This window comes from Gymnogyps californianus, chromosome 16, assembly GCF_018139145.2.
Source record: "Gymnogyps californianus isolate 813 chromosome 16, ASM1813914v2, whole genome shotgun sequence".
NCBI lineage: Eukaryota > Metazoa > Chordata > Aves > Accipitriformes > Cathartidae > Gymnogyps > Gymnogyps californianus.
Genome location: NC_059486.1, coordinates 12,544,251 through 12,565,955, shown reverse-complemented (window position 1 = coordinate 12,565,955; position 21,705 = coordinate 12,544,251). Strand labels below are relative to the sequence as shown.

General features: G+C 53.2%; 1 protein-coding gene across 1 annotated transcript in view; it reads right to left on the bottom strand.

Annotated features, from left to right (window-relative positions):
- The window catches only part of NCOR2 (nuclear receptor corepressor 2), a 259,884-nt gene that overhangs the window by 106,870 nt on the left and 131,309 nt on the right, over positions 1–21,705 (bottom strand). Inside the window, exons 7-9 of the mRNA XM_050906955.1 lie at positions 21,247–21,360; positions 8,223–8,279; positions 1,841–1,893 (exon numbers count right to left, since the gene is read on the bottom strand). Coding sequence (XP_050762912.1) covers positions 1,841–1,893; positions 8,223–8,279; positions 21,247–21,360 — 224 coding nt within the window. The remainder of the gene's footprint in view (positions 1–1,840; positions 1,894–8,222; positions 8,280–21,246; positions 21,361–21,705) is intronic.

Genomic DNA, 21,705 nt, shown 5'->3' with positions numbered 1-21,705 from the left:
AACGCGGAGAGCACGTCCTTGGGCCAGCACTTGATGCCGTACAAGGTGGTTTACCAGTCGTCAATCCCCTGAACTGACAGCAAAACAGACTTCCAAAAGTGGGGGGCTGCAAGCCCGCAGGGAGCACAGATCCTGTGCCAGGCATCATCACCTCTCCCAAGAGTATAATCATCACCTACTTCATTAGTCCTGCGTTGAATCAGTGAACTGGAGGGGGTGGCTCTGGTTTTGTTTGCCTTTTTTACATCTTTGCAGCTAGAAAAGCACACCTGAGAGGTGTGGGCTAGGGGAGGCAGCCAGCATGGAGGGCACACGTCTGCCCGCTCCTCAGAGCTGCCTTCGCAGGCAGCGTGTCCACCGAAGACAACGGCCAGAGGGCTGAAATGACAGGAGACCCAGGCGAAAGCACACGTGTGTCAAAATCCTGGGGGGTCCCTGCCCACGACTTGCGGCAATGTCTGCCAAGCTCAAAGGACCAGGGGTAAATGCATTGCCAACACAAGGCACAAAGGAAACATCTGGAAGCAAAAAAGCTATCAGGATTTCTCAGCTGCAGGAAAAGCCATCATTTCCTACTGACTTCTCCGTCGGCTTGCCCTCCCCACCCACCCCCAGGAGACGATGCTCCCCTGCCCCAGAGGTGCATGGCACAGCAGCACCTTGGGTTTATTCACAGCACCCAAGCCAGCGCTGAGTACCCAAACACAGCCCTCGCATTTAGGGTGCCGGTGCCCAGCTCTCGCAGCGAGGCTGCCTGGGGACCCGCTGAGCTCTGTGGGAACCGAAGGGCTCGGGGTGACTCTGGGGTTTGAATGTTTTACAGTGAGTGCATTGCCTGGATGACACAGGAAGCCTTGGGTGGAGCAGGAACCGAGCGGAGCCGGGCAGCGAGCAGCGGGGTCATGTCACCAAACCCTCCTCCTCCCCGCAGCCCTGGGGGACAGAGAGCACCTAAACACCACGAGCACCTACCATGTTCCCCTGCAGCAGAGCAGAACAGCAGAGGTACATTAACTCTTTCCCTATAATCCCCCTGGCATCAATTACCATACTGCTGAAAAGCAAAAGATTATTAACTTCTGTTAATAGATTATTAAAGATGATTATCGCCAGCTGACCGAGCCCGTACCAAAATAGACACGCTGCAGGCAGCTCAGAGCGATCATCGGTTCATTCAAGGCAGATAAAAGTTTCAGATCTGGTTTGACTATTTAAATTTCCAACAATAATCACAATTATCGCTGTTCTCATTATCTGTTATATTTCTTCTATGTTCAGGAAGTCACTGTGGTTATTAAATGCAGGTTGATGATTAAATCATGTATTGAGGTGGTAAGTCAAATTAGAAGCTTGCTAAGTCTCGGTAAGTATCTTTGAAATAAGCCAGTTGTTATTAGACATTCAAGAAGTGCTTCATGAAAATCTAATTGTAATTGCAACTTTTCATTTTACCTCATCTTTCCCGCATGCACACACACACGCGCTGCCAGCTGATTTCATACTTCAGTATGCATGAAACACAGAAGAAAGCACCCAAGGTGAATGGTCTCTGGGAAAGTGCCAAGAGACCGGTCAGGACCCGCGTCCACCCTCCCAGGAAAATCAAACAGCACCTTCAGCATCCGTCTGAAGCTACGGCTTGCAACCGCTGGGCTCCTGGAGCTGCTCCTAGAGCTGGTTTGTGCTTCAGGCACCCAGAGCAGCGAAACACCAGCTCTCAAAGGATGCTCGCGATTCCTCGGCAGCTTTAATTGGGGTCTGGGAGCGAGCTATCATCCCTCCCGCTCCAGCCTAATGCCCAACCTGACATTTAAAATAGCCTTTATTGCCACATACTTACATTTTAATGTTTTCATGGTATTGCCTGGTGTCTGAAGGCTGGTTGTATAATGGCTGAAATAAATAAGAAAAATGAAGGCATAAATGGTATGGTCTGACATTTAGAAACTTAAAACCGTCAGAAGCACTGCCGCCTCGGTGCAGGTTCCCATCTCCCCGAGCTGTGCCAGCCCAGGCGCCCGTCCCCGTGCCCCCCAGCCCACCCATCGCCCCCAGCCCCGCTCCCCGGCCATACTGGAGGGTGCTGGCTCCCGGTGGCGCTGCTCGAGTCACGGTGCATCCCGGCTCAGCCCGTGGGAGGGCAGGCAGCGCTCGAGCGAGCTGGCTCAGAACAAGCAATTTGCGACGTAATCCACACAAACACGGCACGGCGGAGTACGTGGTTGTTATTCACTGATTGAAAAACGCAGTGCGCTTTGGAACATATGACACGGGGGAGGCGAGGGGAAAGGGGGGCTTGGGGAGCGGGAAGAGACAGTCTGTGTGCTGCAAATTGTTATGTCTACGCGGCAAAAGCCTGCCTGAGCTCTCCCAGGGAGAGCCTGCAGGCAACTGCAGGCAGGACATCTTCACCCCTGTGGTTTCCAGCAACACCAGGGGCAGGTTGGCCCCCAGGCACGTCACCGCAGTCCCCCAGCACCCATGCATAGAGCGATGCTCTTGTCCGTCCCTCAGGAGGGGCACTAGGATCCGGTAGGACAAGTGTTTTACCCAGGGTTGCCCTTTGGATAGTGATCGTGGCTGTCTCCAGCACCAGATGTGAGCACCCATCATGGAGCTGCTCTGCCCCTCACACCCTCAGTGGGGACATGACGGGGCCCTCCACGGGGAGTCAGGAGAGCTGGATCCATCCCTGGCCACCTTCAGCCGGTCACTGCCCTCGCTACCTCTCCGTTCCCATCCGCAGGGTGATGTACCCTCAGGGAACCTGCCACGATACAGGGTCCCACCTCTGGGAGGGAGAGGTGCCACAGAGACCACGCTCGATCCCACCCATTGTGATTAACAGCTCAGACTGTGCTCTAGGAGCTGCCACCAGTTGCATCCGTGTAAGCAGGCTGACAGGGTGCTAGGGATTAAGCCCTTCAACGCTCTTCCAGTCATCAGCTAAGCTGGTGTGAAAATGTCCAAGACTGTGCTAATCAAAAGCTTGCCATGGCCCAACCATCAGCAGCAACTGGGCGCCTAATGAACGCAGCTCCTGTCCACCCACAGAAACGTCGCCCAAGTTTTCAAGCAGTTCATCCACAAACTTTCACTGAATCAGCTGTGAGCGATCTAAAATCTGTGGCCAAACCCAGGCAGGGGCACACGTGACGGCTGGGTGCCGGTTGAAGGCAGCATCCTGGCCATGGTTACATACAAACCAGCTCACCTTCCTACTGTGGTCATATGGCTGAGGCTACACTCTGGGTCCACTCAATGTCATCTCAGATTAAACACAGGAGAAGAGCAAAACATCTGCTGAACATCTGCTCAACCAGGTGAGCAGCACTGGAGAGGACAGGACCTGCAAACACAGGTGGGTCCCTTTCTCCTCCAGTTTGAAGAAGGTGTTATTCTCACCTCCTCCACGGTATCTCCCCATCACCACCACAGGTGCTTGGCAGAGAAGCTTGTTTTTCCACACAGCCAGCCTGTCTCTATTGCCCTGTAAAAAACAGATCCTGCCTCACCTCTCCCCTGCCACACACCGGGACAGCCACATCAGTCTGCACAGAAAGGAGACTGGGTGTAGCTCTCCCTACTCTCTGCAGCCCATCACTGCTGCATCTTGGCACCAGCAGGTCATCAGCTTCTTTTTCTGGCTGCCCTTGGACGTGTCCCTCTTCGCTGGGAAAGCATACGTAAACCCCACGTGGAAGAGACACGCAGAGGAGCCCAGGCGGAGAGACGGGGTGAGATGAACCGCCGTGTCCCAGGAGGGCTGCGGGGCTGCTGGCAGCGTTCAGGCATCTGTTACCCTGCGAGGGGATGGCGAGCTGCAAGTCTGCCAGGAGACACCCGCAAGGAGACACTTGGCCACCCCGTGCCGGCAGAGCCAGGGCAGATGAGAGGGACAAGCAGGTCCTGCAGAAGGAGACATGTTCTCACCAGTGTCCCCTCCCCAGGAGTATTTCTATCACGAATCCTCTTAGATCTGCTGGTCTGACTCCAGGCTCAGAGCTGGCTGTGCACTTCATGCTTGGAAAGCTCAGAGGAACACAGACATTCGTCTCATCACGTAGCTTGAGAGAGGCAGGTCTGCACCACGGAGAGAAGAAATCAAGCCGCGGCTCTGGAGCATCACATCCACAGTCACCCTGGAAAGGCTTGACTGAAGGAACTGCTGGGTGGCCTTGACCAGCGACTGCCTCTTGGAAGAGGACTGCAGGAACTGGAAATACTGATAAATGAAAGTGCCTCTCTTCCCTCTGTGCTCATAAAAATCGCAGCAAAGAAGCTGGCATGTGGCGAGTCACAGAGACCTTCCTCCTGGGAGAAGGTCATGGAGTAAACGTTTTGGTTTGTGCCTGGGTTAGAAGATGCTCATGTGCATGTGGACATCACGGATGCCCTGATGCCACTCAGCTCACCAAAGGCTGCTGATTCATTTCTACTACTACTTATCTATGATATAAACAGCCACTTAAATTCTTAGTTAGCAAACCTAAGTGTTAACAGACAAGCACTGGAACACATCACTTCAAAAGAAATGCCCAAACATTCAGAAATAAGAAACTCTGGGACCCAAAACCAAGATGCACGTGACACCAGCCTCTCAAAGAGATTTCTGTCTGCACAACAGCCTCTGCACTGTAACTCAGCCCATGCAGTGGAGCAAGTTCTACCTATCCCATAGAGAACATCCTCACAGACTAAATAGTTAAAGAAACTTTATTCTCAACAGGGCAGGGACTGAGAAACAGCAACTTCCCTCAGAGGTGTCCACAACCTGCACAGAATAACAACTTTCTCAATGAGTAAGCAGAAGTAAAGCTGACAGGTCAGATGGGTAAGGTGACATGTTCAAAACATTCACAGTGTTTCTCCAGGGTAAGGGACATGTAATGCATTTCTCTGGGGGTTGACATTTAAGAAAAACATAATTGCAATGCAAAGCTATTACTGGAAAAACCTTGGATTTACTGAAAGCTTTTTAAAAATAAAACAGAATGAAAGGTCTCAATTGCTTTCTGGCCACTGCAGCGTTCAGACTACACATCTCAATGACATTTCTCCCTGGGGAAAACATGGGGTCATTTTTAAAATGGTACCACTACATTGCAGGGATGAAATGAGCAGAGTCCTGGTTTACTGAGTCACAGCCTCCTCCTGACCTAGAGGGGAGCGCCAGCTTCCCGGGACCTGAACTGGATCCCTGCTTCCCGGGGATCCCTGGGCAGGGGGTGATTTCCACTGTGGGGACAGGGAGATGAGCCCCAGCCAAGCGGAGGGCAGCAGCTGCGACCGCACGGCACACCGGTGTGTTCTGCATCCGCTGGGGCTGATGTGAGGGCCAGGGAAGAGGTGCAGGGCCACCCAAAATCCCAGCAGACAGGATGGAGAGGCACCAGCAAGGAGTAATGGACAAAGGGATTCGGGGACAATTCTGCATGTTTAAAACCCCAGGAGCACAAACCGAGGATCCTCTGAAGAGGATGAGATATGAATGACACCTCTAAGATAAAAAGTGCAGGGCCAGACCTTGTAAGGTCAATAAAAGGTAAATTTCACAGTAATTGAAATTAAGCATTTCATATAGAGTACCTTACATTTATCTAAAACATTTAAATATATCTTTATACAGCAATTTAATGTAGTAAAATACAGCTATGATTGAATTTAAAGACCCTAGTCTTCTTTGAAGACATCTTTAAAGACTTTACACATAGAATATGCTTATACAATACATTCTGCTGAAGGTTAGGCAAAGCGCTTTCTTTTCAATCGCACAGGTAGCACATTCATCCTCCCGACACCTCCTAACAGAGCCAATCCTGCATACCCTTACGCATGGGGATAACTATGCTTATGTGACAATCCTGAGAAGCCAGGAACCAGCAACAAACACTTGCTGCTTCCTTGAGATGTACAACCCAAGGACACCAGTTCCAGTGAAGAGCTTCTAAGCCCGAAAAGCTCAGAGGGAGTGGTTTAGAAGACTGAAGTCAGGAACCAGAGCTGGGCCATCTCCCAGCAGCTTCCAACTTGATTGGAAACCCATGACACAGACCCAAAACTTCTGGGTAAATCCGTAGTTATGCTATACTGGATCACTCTCAAAACCCCTCCTTCCAGCTAACACTACAGGCAGCCTCAACAAGCCCGCCGATGTGCTCAGGCGACAAGATTTCTTTCTTTGCTCAAACACAAACCCCTCGGAGCAACCTGCTGCCAGCAGGACAGAAGGCAGAGCCCCACCACGGCCCCTCTGCCCGTTAACACCAGCACAAGCTGGGGACGCAGCCTCTGGCTCCATCCTGCCAGCAGCACCCAAGACCTCATACCACCTCACCCTGCTCGCAGCCGCCGTTTGCCAATGCTGCGATAACCTCCGGCCTCTCTCTGCCATGACTAACCGATTTCCACCGTGACCTCTTGCCTCGCACCATCAGCCCCTGGCAGGCTGCCCCGCTACCGAGCTGATGCGCATCCGTCTCCATTGCTGTTGCAAATGCAATAACCAGAGCTCTCTGAACAACCAAAAGCAAGACATCAGCAGCCTAAGCGGAGCTGATCGCAATCCAAGACCCTGCATTTGGGTGACAGCCACCACCGCTCCTTGCAGAGGTTTTGCACAGGATTAGCACCAGGCTGCCCCAGCCTCCTGCAAGAGACCTCTGGGTTGCGGCAGCTCCAGGGCTGGTGCACGTTGCATACGACACAGTGGAGCAGGCGTGCACATCAGGCAGAGCGTGCAAAGCTGCTCTCCTTCCTGGAGCTGCTTCCTTTCCAACTCAGAAGAAGATCTGACTATTCATCTTGTCTCTCAGAGGCCACTGGCAGGTCCTGGGTGCTGTTTTGCCTGACACGGCGTGGGGGCTGGGCCGTAGGAAGTGTCTCTCTCTGGGCAGACAGATGAGACAGCCTGCAAGACGCGAGCAGAGCCCAACTGGGGTTTTGTAGGGTTTTCTCAGCAGAGGTTTCCTCTGCCCTCTGAGGAGTAAGGCAGGGTGACAGAGGAAAGGTTTGCACTGGGCTCTGCTACAGCTCCCCCCTGTGCAGTGTCAGCACGCAGGGACAAAGCATCAACAAACTAAAAAAAAAAAGGAAAAAAAGGAGAAAAAGGGGGGGGGGAGGAAGGAAAGGAAATGCAACATCTTTTGGATGAGGAAGCACCAACCCCAGGCACTGCCAATCTTCAGAGCAGAAAGAGAGCAAAAGGTTTGACCCTGGTGACTCAAAGGAAAAATAATGAGTGCTACCTCCCCAAACAAGGAAGCGGGCTTTGACACGTAGCAGTGAGCACTAATTCCCTTGTGACCTCTCCCTTACGCACCCAGGGAAGATAGCAATTAGTACCACTGCCACAAGGCAAGTCCAAATTACAGCTGCTGAGGACTGTGAGCTGCCCGCTCCCACCTCGCAGGAACGGCTCCCTCCATTGCACCTCGCGGCCAGTGCAAAGCAAGAGATGCTCCGTCAGACCACGTCTGTCCCCCTCTGATCCTTCCAGCAGCATCGCTGCAGACGCAGCCCTTCCCAGCACCCTTCCCCAGGACTCAGCCCCCTCCAGGGTTGTTTTCAGCCACCCCTCCAGCAATCAATCACTTGACTTACAGCTGGATTTTGCTAGATGAGGGGGCAGCCCAAAATTGACAATTTATTATAAGTTGTTTTTCTCAGCTTCCCTGTGCATGAAGGAGACAAAAATAGGATGTGTGCGAGTCCCGATACCTGCAGGTTGTTGCAGCTGCGACCGGGCTGTGCTTACAGAGCACCCTCCAGCACCCTCCTCCATTTGCAGCGGGGTGGGACAGAGGAGAGCCGTCCCAGCACCCATCTGTCCCACGCAGCACCACAAGGCTGGCTGGCCAGGCAGCAGCCCCACAGCCCCGTGCTGTGGCTGCCATCAGTAAATGAAGCCGTCAGCATCCCGAGCAGAGGCAGACTGTGCCGGAGCCCCTTCTGCCACCCAGCTCCGCTGCAGCATGTGAGGAAGGAGCCTAAGGGTTAAGGCTTTCCGAAGAGGACTCTGTGTGTGTGTGTCTGCCTGCGTTTCAGTACTCATCTCAGCCACTTCGCTTCCTGCCTTGGTGCTGTGCCAGCGAGAGGTCCGGGCCAGCAGCACACTTCCTTCTGACAGCTTAGACACACACAAAGGGTGCTGCGCTCACCACCCAGGGACCTCTCCAAACCTGGCCCGGCTCCTGCTCCCCACAGCGAGAGGTAACACTCACCAGCTCCACCTGGGGACCCAGTCCTTCCAGGATCCGGTGGGCAGCCTCTGCCTTCTTCTGTAGGGAGGAAAGAGAGGGAGAAGAAAAGTTATCTCTGCCATGGGTTACAGTCGCAGCCCTCCGCTCCTGCTCTCCCCCTGCGCTAAAACCCCTTCCCAAACCTCCGCAGAACCACTACAAATCCCACCCCTGCCTGAAAGTGGGTGGAAAGGTTCAGCTCAGCCTCTGGACCTGCAGGAAAGCCCCATGGGCAAAGGGCTCCGGCACTCGAGTTATCACGACTTTAATGCATCCAAGCTCTGCCCGGGAAGTGACCCGAATCCCCAACCCCTCTGGGTGCCAGGCGGGGGGAACGCACCCGTTACCTCCGCACGGCCGCTGTGCGAGGAGGAGGGCGGGTGAGCTGGCACACACGCAGAGATGCCCTTTCTGGGATTCATCGCTTCACGAGCATGTGATCGTTAGATTTGAGCTGCCCTTGGCTCCTCATCTTGCTCTCGCTTCCCTCCCCTCCCCGCCGCAGAGGAGCCCTTCTCTGCCCCCTCCCGCCCTCAGCCAAGCTACCTAGTGCTTATTAGAGAAAAAAAAAACCACCCAGGAACACGTGTCAGGGGCTGTGCAGTGGTTACTAATTAAACAGGCCTGAAAAAAAAGACACGGGTTGGCTGCAGCAGGAGTCTAAATAAAAGATGACATTTTCAGTAAACAGCACTTCCTCGCAAAGCCAGGCTTTTCAGTGGGGGTTACTGACAGTCCGATAAATCCAGATCGCTGCACGCTGCCAACGAGCCACGGGGCTGAGCTGATAAAGCCAAATACCTGGCAGCAAGGGGGGCAAGGAGATGAATTTTCAGAGGCATTTGCTCAATAAATTAGGTAGTTTTAGCTATTTTGGGGTAGGCAGAGAAAATCCACAGCTGCCCAAAATAGGGGTGAAGGAGCAGTGGGCAGAGCTGAGCTTCCCCAGGATTTAAACATGGGGGGGAGGGGGGGCAGGGAGGAGAGAAAAACTCTTTTCTGAAGCACATTCAACATTTTAACCCGATAAGCACTAGAGCCCTGCTGGAGCTGCAAGGTGGGAGCCGAGCCCCAGGGTTGGGGAGCTGGGGAGGGCTGGGCTCTGGGCTCCCCGGCAGAGCCAGCGGGACTTTGGCAAACCCTGGGTGAAGACCCCCCTGGGGCAGGGAAGGGATTTCAGCTCCGGGGGTCTGGCTCACGCTGCTCTCTAGCTAGTGGGCACCTCTCACCTTCACGACGGCTCACGGCAGGATGAGTTTCCCAGGGTCTCAGCGTAGGGGATGTCTCACCAAAAGCTGGCACATCGCCCTGCCAGCTTGCCCCCGTGTCCGCCCCACTCGGTGGGTTTCCAAAAGCTTCACCTATCCCCCCCGCCACCGGCCGGTCCTCGGACGCGCCGATGCAGCCGGTAGGTGTGCAAGTTCCTCACTGGGGCTTTGCACACCCACACACAGTCTGATCTGCCAGCGTGCACTTTTGCAGAGTTGGCCCTGGGAGCAGCTGCATGAGTCACCCTGCCCGCAGCCAAGCTCAGGGCCTCGGCGAAACAGCCCCGGCCCGGCTGCAAAACCCGCACCAGGTGCCTCACCACAACAAGGCAACCAGGACACGTTTCCAGCTCCTCTACTGCACGCTCGGGAGGACACAAAGCTTCTTTGCAATTTAGAAGCGGCTTCAAGGATGCTAGGAGAGATGTAACCACGAAGCACGCCTGCTCTGGCACCGTCCCCACACGTACGCACGACGCACGCAGCAGCTCCACTATTAATGCATCCCTGCTTGTTCATCCGCAGCGCTCCTGCACAGCAGACCTCGGGGTTCACAGATGTCACGATCACTGCGTGTACCTCACAAGCAAGGACACACACACACAGAGAAGCAGAGCAGCTAGTGATGCTGTGGCAGAGCCCGAAACGCAGCCGGAGCCCATCCCAGTGAGCTGCTCTGCCCCTCTGGCCTCTCCTGAATCCCTGGCTCCATCCTAGAAGGACCACGGGCGGGAGGTGCCCCCAGTGCCCGGCTCTCTCTGCAGCCCTCGGGGATGTGCAGACGGGGCAGCCACCCAGTGGCTTGCTCCCGCATTACCGGCATGCCACTTGGTGCATGCCATGCTTCTGTCCAGTGCCAGACTGGTGGCAAGATACTTGCAGGGACCACAGGGAAAGCACGGCCATCCTGGTGATGGAGATAGGTCTCTGGAGAGCAAGTGCATCCCGGAATGAAGTCTGGGAGATGCTGGGAAACAGCTGCAACAGAAGGAAGCGCCTGCCCTCGCTTAGGGCTCGGGCTCCAAGGAAAGGAGCCACGTGTTTACACACAGCAATTACATTTTCCGCACTGCAATAAACTGCTCCCAACTCTTCTCCCACACCAGACTGCTGCCGATGTGAGGGTGCCACACGCTCCCCAGTGAGGACAAGGATTGTCACCGCGAGTCCTCATGTTCTCATCAGTATCCAGCAAACCGTCCCGCTACCAGCTCAGGAGGCAACAGCTGTAGGGGACCACATGGCCAGCAAACCTCCATGGAAAACCAGCTTTATGTCAAGGTACCACGTTAAGTGTCCTCCGTGGTTACTTGACACGTAAGGGAAAGAAGAGACCGTTCCCACCTGACCCACGGGGGAAGCAAAGTGATCCCCAGCACCAGGACCTATCTGCAAACCACAGCACTCACAAAGCTTTAGATCAACGGGGCATAACACGTGGCCTGAACGACAACAGACACGTATCTACCCTTCTCATAAAATACCATATCGGCTACAGAGTGTGTGCTCTTCCATGCAAGATCCCGTCCATGAAAGGAGATTTCCCACCAGGTTCACGAAGACAGAGAGCCCCAGCTAACACAGCACCCAGCTCTGCCATCCTCAAGGATGCTCCAGCTGATGACGAGGAAATCAAACCCCAGCAAATGCAGCCCGGGTGAGAAACCCAAGAGCTGCACAGCCTGGCCTGGCTCCCCCCGAAACATTAGACCTTTCCCCTGCTATGCACCTGACTCCATTAACGGGAACAAGCCAAGTCTGCCTGGGGACTTGCCCCTTGGAAATATTCATCACACGATGGAGAACCCCCAGCCAGAGCTTAATATTTTGGTCTCCACGAGCTATAAAATCTGCTGACCTTGGAGAACATCAGCACCGTGGCATACGGAAGTCTTAAACAATTAAAACCAGAGGGTAAGATTTTCAGGAGAGATCATTACAACTGCTACAAAATAGTCTGCATCTGCTGCCAAGAGGGTGATTTGGCCAACCGCCCTCTTGCCCGCCACTGCTTGCTGGCGAGCAGCAAGCATCAGCTTACCTGAATTTTTTGTGAAGCATACCTGGGACAAAAATCAGCAAACCAATTAATTGCAGGCAGCGTAATTGTAGGTAGAATATTGCAGCCCCAGCTCGAGGCAGCTGGTCCCACCAAATGCCCGCTCTCTTGGGCATCAGTGCTGGTGAAAGATGCCCTGGCAGCGGTGGATGGCACAGCTAAGAATCGATGATGCTGGAGGCCCGTGTGTACAATGCGATTAACTTCGAGAAAAAGCTGCGTATGTTCAGCTGCTGCATTTGCCATGTTTAGACAACTTAATGAGACAACCCAGAGGCAAATCACCATAGGCAGAACATGTGGCGAATCAAGAAGAATGACATAATTTGTCTTGCATTAACCGACTGTAATATACACGTCTCCAGAACGAAAGATCAGGAGGGGAAGCTATTCTGAGCACGTCATATCTTTGTACGTACACAAAGAAATGCCTCTATCTTGAAAGCTGCCCAATTAACACTTGACACCCACTGTAATTGCTGATGCTCCTTGCTGCATTTATCAGATCATAGCAGAACCGTAATGAGCTGTCTGAAAGGCCACGCAGACTGAGGTGAGAGCTGGCGGCAGAATTGGGAAGGATATGTTACACCCAGCAGAAGGTTCCCACCACGCTGGGGCTCATCCTGAAGGACGGAAAGACAAAGGGAGACATGCTCCCACCTGGGGACCCAGCTAGCCAGAAGCCTGGCTGGGGAATTTAGGCAAACCTCAAACCGTTCGCATGCAAGGGCAGCCCCCAGCTCCCCCCCCGCAGCCACAGGACCTTTGCTGAAGACCACCGGCAGCCCTGTTAAATCCTTTCCTTTCCAAAGGCACAGCTACCTAGGACTCAGTTCCAATATTGATTTTGTCAGGAGTACATTTAGTGATTGACCCTGCAGAAGGAAACCAGAAGGGTTCATCCTACATCTGCTGAATAACCCCACCCGTACCTGCAATCCCTGTTATTTAACAGAAAGAAACTTATCAAGAAGCAAATCTAGCCATTACTTCTGGTGAGATGCACGAAGACCCCCACCGGTTTTATAGTCCCTCTGCAGCTCCACAGCAAGCAGTTAATGACCCCTTTTCCCGATTCGGTACAGAGTCCTGAAACATTGCTACAGCACTGGGAGCAGCGGCGTTCGCGGAGGGACTGAAGCCCCAAGGCTGAATTTTGCTCCCATTTACCATCAGAGTTGCTTTGCTCTGGTAGTGCGGCTCTGGGTTTGGCACCGGCACAGGCAAACCGCGGGCACTTCCGAGGGCAGAGGCACCTCCTCTGGAGTGCGTTTAAGCCCGACTCTGATGAAGAGGCGAAGCCCATCACATACTAGTCCTCCATGTGCATTTCTGGAGGGATAAAGGTGTCTCCAGAAGTGCAGCTGAACCACAAACACTGACCTGTCACTGCGGGGCCCACGGATGCAAAAGGGGACCCGCAGATGTGGCAGGCAGTAGCATCTGCTCCCAGAAAACCTCCCTCCCCACGGGCATGGGCATGGGCACAGGCAGGGACACGGGCAGGCAGACCATGGCTGGGGAGTGTGTGCTCTTACCCCATCTCACGCTCCTCCAACAGGCCTGGATCTAAAGATATCTTCACCAACAACAAAAACCTCCCTGCAGACTATGAAAATCTCCATTCTTGCCTAAAAAGCATTTGGCTTCCAAAACAAACTCCAGCCCCTTGTTCTTCCCTTTGAAGAAACTCAGAATAGGCTTGGGAGGGGGAAGCGAGCAGGACAGCAACTTCCCAGCCATGTGAGCTCCCACGGGGATGACGAGCCGACCCCACGAGGCAGTGGAGCATCCGAAACCAGAGGAGGGAGAGTCCGGGATTTCGTGTGGGCTCTTCTTAAAGCAAAGTTTAAAAATGGAAGAGAAGGAAACACAAGAGTTATTTTGAGAAAGCGGATCTGAAATTAGGAGGCGGCATTTTCTTGGACTGACTCCAGCCATGGCTCCACGCAGCACAAAGCTGCTGCAGCTGAACCGTGCTCCCGGGGTTATTTATAGCAGCCCGTAGGCAGCAGCGCTGGGGAATGGAGGGGTTTCTATTTGCGACCAGGCATGTCCTGCACGGAGATAAGCAAAGCCCTTTGAGAGGCAGGAGAGCTGCGCACAGGGCAGCGCTGGGAAAAATTCCTGTCCCGGCAGCACGACGTCCCGGGGGCAGGCGGAGCTGCTGGAGTGGCATGGCAAAGAGGCAGGCTGAAGTTGGACTTTGTTTAAAACAAAATTCAGAAGTGTGGCTGAAGTAAGAGGAAATCATGGAAACCCTCAGGCGAGACACTTTTCTACACGAAGCAGAAACAGTCTGGGGGGATTTAAAGGCCCTGCCTCTGTGCCAAGATCTGCTGGGACCAAACCATGACCTGGCAGTGCCCGTTTCATGGGGAAAGCTTTTCATTCCTACGACCACAGGTACTAATTTTTTCCCCTTTAAACTGCAGCATCCTCTCTCGGAGAGCCAAACCACCCCAGCAATTTGCTGTACCCCCCGCCGCCTCCCCAAAGCAGGTGGGAAGGGGTCCCCCCCGGCACCGTGGGAAGGGAAAGCAACGCTCTTCCCTTCCCGGCTCCTGCAGCCGGCAGGGATGGCCACCACCAGTGTTCCCAACCCAACCGTGGGAGCGCAAGGATGCTTGCCCTTCCTGGGACTCTCCTTGAACCCAAGCATCCCTGAGCATCAGGGAACATCAGTCAGCCTCAGTGGTATGTGCCAGGCTCCTCTCACCCGGCCCAGGGGCTGATGCTCTCCAGGGGTACCCGTGGGATGCAGGCGCCCTGCACGCTCCCCGCTTCCCCACCTCCCTGTGCTCGGCTGGAGTCATCTCCCCACCGCACGAGCAGCGATGGAGCCCCATCCCCGAGGCTGGGGCCAGCGGATGCATGTAGTGGTGGTTATGAATGACTAATCACAAATAGTAAGAAAACTGAGGGAACGGGTCAGGTTGGAGCCATGTCTTAATACCAGTCCTCGCCTACCCTGTGCAGAGCGTGACAAGCCGACTCATTTCAGTTGCTTGCCGGTCTCCGGCTTTGGCTAGTCATTGCCAGCCAGTTTCTGTGGTCGGCTCGCTCGTACTCCATCCACGGCTGAGGGGTGAACCCCCCGTTGTAGCTGGGTTTCCACTCACACACAGACCCAGCATCATGCTGCATTGTCTGCAAGGTTACGGTGCCGTTCAAAAGCATATTAAGGTTAAAGCAAGGTGCTAACAAGGCTTTGCCATTGCAAACCGTTGTTGAACGTTTCGCCATTGCAAAACTGCTGAAAACGTTGCCATTGCACAGAAGGCTTTTAGAAATCAAAGTCTCAGCACTGGAGCAGTTACAGGAAAGCTCTGGTCACTCAACCCAATGAGCCAGAGCTGTGCTGCAGGGTCTGCGCTCCTCCCTCCGACAGATTTGCGTTCTCTGCACTTCTCATCCTTATTTCCAGGACCTGAAAATGCAGGACACGGCATTATCTGGTCTGGGTTAGTCGGGGACAAAGCTTCTAAGTCAATGCACCTACTGGGAACTCCAGATCCTGAAGCAGACATTAAAAACAGACATCAGGACCATCAAAAAAATCACCACCAACAAAAAAATTTCCTTAAAATCCAGGAAAAAAAATGAAAGGATTCTCAATGACTCCAGGCTAAATATTTCAATTTTGTCTTTTTGGAAATCTTGCTATCATGCAGAAGTGTTAGCAGCATCTAACCTCTGACCTTTCCACTTTTCCTCCGGACTATCTGAAAGCCCATCATGCATTACCAAGCCAAGATGAGGCAACCCCAGAATAAAAGTTATCACAAACAAAAGCAAAATGAACACGGCCCTTTCAGCAGCCAAATATGAAATGGCCCCACCCTGACTACTACATAAACTACGATTTGAAAAAAACGCTGCAGATTTAATGCTCGAAAGCAGTTTCACTGATAAGCTTTTATTTACCACACCAGCTCCGTGCTGACGATGCAGGCCTGATTCTTCCCTTTCTAATGTAAATCAGGAGTTCATAGAAAATCAGAGTTATAGAGACATAAAATCCCTGTGGGATCTGAGTCACACTCAGTGCCTTTGAGTAGTTAATGGCTAGATTATACTTTGCAATGCTAAAAGTGTTCATTTATTTATTCTTTTATTTATGGATGGGGCATTAATGCTTTATGAAGGTATTTGAGGAGGGTAAACGGATAGCTGGGAACACGCTCCGCACAGACACAACAGCAGCAGGGGGTGGAAAAAGTTCAAAACAAGCCTTTGAATTCCAATTTTACAGCATAATGCTGAATTTATAGATAGATAGCTGTGCCCTTTTGAAGGAACAAGCACCGAGACAGAAAACGAATTAAAATTTAATCTTATTGATTTCCACCAACTCAATCCCAAGAGCGAGACAGACGCTGCTGCCTGCTTCCACTGCCTGCACTGCATCAAACCCAGTTTTTTGGAGGGCTGACAGCAGAGGAGGGATGGGCTCACGGGGCCGCAAGCCGTCGGCACCCGCAGCATGCAGGGGCAATGCAGGAGGACTCGTCCCAGCCCTTGCCACGCTGCGGTGGGTCGCAGCACGCAGCGTCCCCTCGCTGGCACGGCGGCGGAGGGCGAAGTCACGCCGTGTCCTGACGCGACCTCTCCCTCTCTGATAAATGAGCTTAGTGTTTTAGAGGAAAGCTGATGTGCGCTTGTTTGCAGGGACAGGTCTGGCACAAGGAGGGAGGCTGCTTTTTATCCGCTGGTCTCCAAGCAGGAATCCTGCCTGGCTCCAATGCACGGTAGGTCTGCAGAGAGCCTTCAACCACCTGGATGTGGCTTGCAGAGAGCTGGGGATGGGTACATGCAGGCTCCACGTCGTCACAATGGTCAGAGAGAAGGCATAAGCATGTCTGCGTGCACGGTAGTGGATGGGGACTTTGGGCACACAGGGGACTTGGAGAACTCACCCAGCCAAGGCAAGGCTGGCTGCTGGCACAGTCAGGACTGCTGCGGTGCAGCTTCCTCCAGGACACGCTGACAAGGAGAGCTCAGCCAGCCAAGTGTCCCAGGAAAGGCATGGAGAGCAATTTGGAGCAACAGCAACGCTGCCCTCCTCCCTGTGCTTAGCAAGGGACCTGGGAATTTCCATTCAAAGCACAAAAACATCTTCAAGCCCAGGTATCCTCAATCAATTTCAAGGGAAGACGAATGCAAGGAATCCCGTGAACGGCCCAGCGGAATAAAGCCACGGCTAAAAACACACAGATGATCTACCCTGGTTATGGCGATTTGAGGTGGAAGAAAGCTAAATTCTCTCGATACAATAACGCATCCCAGAGGGGCCAATTAAAGCCCGCAAGGAGGCTGTGCCACACAGCTACCACCTTGGAGGTGCCAGACCCAGCAGGGATCAGGTTCCCCCCGCAGGGGAGACACTACAGGTCACTCACACGGTTTAATTTAGGAGATCCCCAACGCCTGCATCGCTGTCAGTCTCTAGCAGCAACCGAGACACCCGTCAGAACCCAATTTCCCCAGGTAGCTCTGCACCACCCGGCCGCAGCTCCCGGAGAGGAGGTGACGGGGACTGGCAAACACACCCCATCCCGCACCCACGCACCCTGCAGCCGAAACAGTCCTCTGAGCTCCCCACTGCACTTTCTGAACAATCTCGGCGATTTTAGCACCCATCACTGTTTTCAAACATCATTCTGTCTCTTCAAGGACTAAAAGCACTTTTGAAAATAGGACTCTGATGCTTCTGAAAATGCTACCCACTGTTTATTCTCAGTTTAGTCTACGGATAGTACCAAAAATGTTAACTTCCATTTTCATACATCCTTTCAGAAATGGTACAGTTTGCACTCACAGTTGAAATTTTGGCTTGGATACGTGCATGTGTGTTTTTCTGTGTTATACTGCAAATATTTCCCAAAAGGTACTTTTTCGGGTGCAACTTCACAGCTCATCTTTGGAGACAAGATAAAGTGGCTCCGGTCAGCACATACCCAGGGCAGGAGGCACCTGGATCTTGAATATCAACCGCCTCTCTATAATCCAAGTCTCCTAAAACCTTCCCAAATGCAACCACAGCCTCACAGTACAGGATTTCACCGCAGTCAAGAGCAGCTTCTCTCCACTCTTCCCCAGCAGAATCTGTACAGTCAACTTTTTTTTCTGGAAATCAATTACTTGTCCAGCAGAGTGTAGCAAGAGGGGATTACAGGTCACGTTTTCCACAATTATCCTCTTCAACACCGAGGAACTTTTCAAATCGTACACGTTAAGTAGGTCACAAGAGGGAAAAGCAGTGTGATGGGTGTTTAGCACCAGCGAACCTGAATTTTGAGAAAATCGGATAGAGGCCAGCACCGACCTGCATCCCAACCCCTCATCCATACCCAGCGCGGTGGTGAGAAAAATATATAGACTTCCCTGATGAACCATAAGCTAAAATTAGAAACCATTCACCCCTGCAAAGCCACAGCTATCGCCAAAAGGAAAGTAGGTCACAGAATGGCTGGCTAACTTGATTTTCCAGCGTTTCTAGCTGCTCTGTCCTCGCGTAACCTCTTCTCTCCCATAAACCGTTTTTGCTGTCTCCTTTGTTTGGGGTATAACTGCATGCAGTGTGCAACTCCGGCCCAGCCTGGCAGGAGTGGTGGGAACGAGCACGGCGGCACCCGTGTGCTCAGTGAAGCACAGACCCGCAGTTCATGAAAAATTAAACCAGAGCCAGGCGACAGCCCCTCCACAAAGCGCACCGCCTCCCACCTGCTCTGGGATCGGCACAAGCGCTGGCTTTCTGCCCCTTCCACAATATTGCTCTTTAAAGATCATTTCGAGCTTTGCCAGCTCTTCTGGGGTGCTTTGCTCTCTCGCCTCTTCCCGAGACCTGAATATCCTCTTTTTATTTGCATTTCTTACCACGCACTGCCTCCCTCAAGCAAGCCACAAGCTGAGCGATGCGAGTAAATCAGGCTTTTCCTCCCTTTGTGCACAGGCTGGAGCCCTGGCTCAGCCGTTACAGCCGCTTTACCTGCAAGCAGACCTCGAGGCATTCAACTTCACTGCTTTTCCACAGCACAGAAAAGGCGGAAAGGCTTAAAATTTGGCTCGGTGACCTTCCCCACTCTAGATCAATATGTCTCCATCTGGCTCGCGGCCCTTTGCTCCTACCAACTCACCTTGCAATTAAGTGTTAAGCTGCAGCAAAGCCGCAGGTCAGCACAAGCGTGCCCGGGGCCCTCCCCACATCCGACAGACGGCTGGCTACGCCCGGAGGGTCTGCTGCCACCAAACCCACCCAAAGCAACCTGACATCCGACCATCAGCCACTCTTTTCCACCCACAATCCTAACTGACATGCTTCCACATCCTTTCCTCTTCCAGCTTTCCTCCTCCTGGCCCCAAGGGGAAGAGCGGTCATCACTGAAAGGCATCCCAAACGCATCCAATGGAGGTGAGAGGCTGAAGGCTGAGCCCGGGGATGCCCTTTAGAAGGACAATTGCATCCTGGATCCCACCTTTGTTACTGGAGCCACGACAAGGGCAATGCTGTCGGCAAGGCTCAACACACCCTTCCCCTTGCAGCCCGCAGCTCGGCATCTCCCTGCCATGGTACTTCAAAGGGTCCTTTCATCACCCAGCCTCAGCCATTACAATCAGCCAGCAAGGCTCTGTCGACTCTCTGTTGCCCATGAATAGATCATGTCTTCCTCAAAGGAGGAACTTCCCTCCAGCCTGCAACGGTTTCTATCAAGCAAAAGGGAAGGGTTGTTTGGTTTGAGTCTCCTACCCACAGACAGGCTTGCTTACACGCTACTCACAAGGGGACTTTACAAGAACAAGGGAAGTATCGTCATTTACCCATCCCAGGGATCACGCAGACACAAACACGGAGCCAGATTTGGAATTATGCAGACATTTGGTGTCAAACGTGGCCTTCGCTGGCTGAGCACCCGCCTGGAACGAGAGCACCCTATCGCGAAGGTTAATAGCAAAACACTCCTAGTACCAGACTGGCTTTCAGGATCAGCGTAACTTGGAATAAAGTCGAGCATGCTGACAAATGGATGCCAGCAGCTCTGAGCACTGTATGCGACAGCATCCCAGGTATTACGACCGCACGCTTTCAAGAAGAAATGTAGAACTCCACGCTTGCTCTCCGCACTCTTTGCCACCAACCACAGGACAGGGCAGCAACCCCGAAGGACTACCCTGAGCCGCGGCAGAGGCTTCGAGAGCAGATCGTGTCTGCTGCGGAGGAGGCGATGGGAGACTCAGGGAGATGGGAGGGAAAGGGTGACCCTGCTGCTGCCGTGGGCAGAGACAAGAGGTGACAAAGCAGGATAAGGGTCCGGAAGGACACTCAGCCCTGAGCCAGGTTCAGCTCATGGGGACCGCTACGACGCAGGCTGTTGGGGATGCAATGGCTAAAGATCACCTTTCCTTCCTGCTTCAGCACCATCACCCGTTTCTTGCCGGCGTAACGTGGTCCAGGTACACGAGAGTGTCCAAGGAGGATGGGGCTCAAGGGAACAGGAATAAAAATATTTGAGACCTCCTTTTTTTGAACCTAACCCGTTGCACAGGCAGCACAAGCCATCTAGCCCAAGACCCCTGGAAGGGCACTTGGTGGTGCCACGGGGAGAATGGCTTTGAGGCACACTCGGCACCTGCCCCCAAAGCCCAGTGCCTGTAAAGCTATCACCAGCCAGCGCATGCTAATGCTTCAAACACATCGACCTCAGTCTTCACCCACTCGCACAACAGACCGTGCCAGTGTTGGGTTTCCTATTGCTCGGGAGACAAGCAGATGGAAAAAGGAAAACCAGGAAAATTGCACTGCCTGGGAGCGCAGGATATGCGATTTTTTTTTTTTTTTTTTTCTTTTTAGGAGTCAGGCACCTGGATTTCTGCAGCTCCCAGTGAAATCGCAGGCCTCGCAATTCAAAATAATTAGCGACTGGTAGTTTTCCTTTTATGCAAAATCATCCTTTTTATCCAACACCTAAATGAAAATGAATACGCTTGATTATCTACCAAAGGGCCCAATTTCCTAGCATCGCTACAAAGCACACAGCAAAATTTGTGTCTCCTCAGGCTGCTATTACAGGCCATGGCTGAGCGCAACAAATGAGTGGTCAAGGCAGAGATCCAGAGCCAGGGATGCCACCCTGACCTTTGCTAACGCTATTTACAGTGTCAAATATCCACAAATCCAGCCATGGCTGCATCTACGTCCTTTCTGCTCCAGCCTGGGGGGCTCAGGGGCAGCCAGGAGAGCTCACAGCTGGCCTGCCAGTACTGGAGCATCACGGATGTCCCCCTCCATCCATGCAGCCCACGCCACCATGCCAAAGCCCACCCTTTGAGTCAGCTTTCGACCATGTTCACTCCCAGGGGAGAAGATGAAACAAGCTATTTAACAGACAGGGCTCTGAAGCATCTCCTAAACGCTTCAAATCTAAGGCTGATTGCAGGAAACCCCCTCAGGCAGGTTCTTCAGAAGACATTTGTGCTCAATCCACGAGCTCCTCACGGCTCAGCCCTCTGTCGTCACCATCCCCAACGGGGCTCCATCTATCCACCTCCCACGGCCTCCACCCCAGGGGGTCTCGCCCAGGGGAATCCCCCACCTACCCCTTACCAACCTCCCTGTCCCGGGCCAGGGTAACACGGCACGATCGCACGTTTGTACTTCCATCATTTCCAGACTCACCCTGTTCTCGTCGTAGATGATCTGCACCAAGCTGCGATGTTTGGACTCAATAGGAGGGGGGGAGATGGGTTTTTCAGGCTCTGGTGGTTTGGCTGCTTCTTCCTCCAACTGTTGCTGTGGAAGGAGAGGGGGGAGGAGGAGGGTGAGTCACAGCGAGAAACGCGGCTGTCCCCATCCATACGAGACTCTCTGTGGTGCTGCGACTGAGGCAGAAACCGCCATGGCAGAAGGCTTCCTGCGAGACATGGGCAGGCTCAGTCTGCGGAGGGACGGGGAGAGGGAGGAGAGCTGCGTAACATCCCCTGCCACGCAAGCGCGGGGCTGTCCTGCCCCAGGCACCCGGCCCCGTGCTGGTGGGTTGGTGCTTTTTAGGCATGGAGGATGAGGACCTGCCTTGCATGAGCCTCCTGGAGAGGGCTCGAAGCTACAAATAATGATTCTACTGGAAACCCTTAAAGG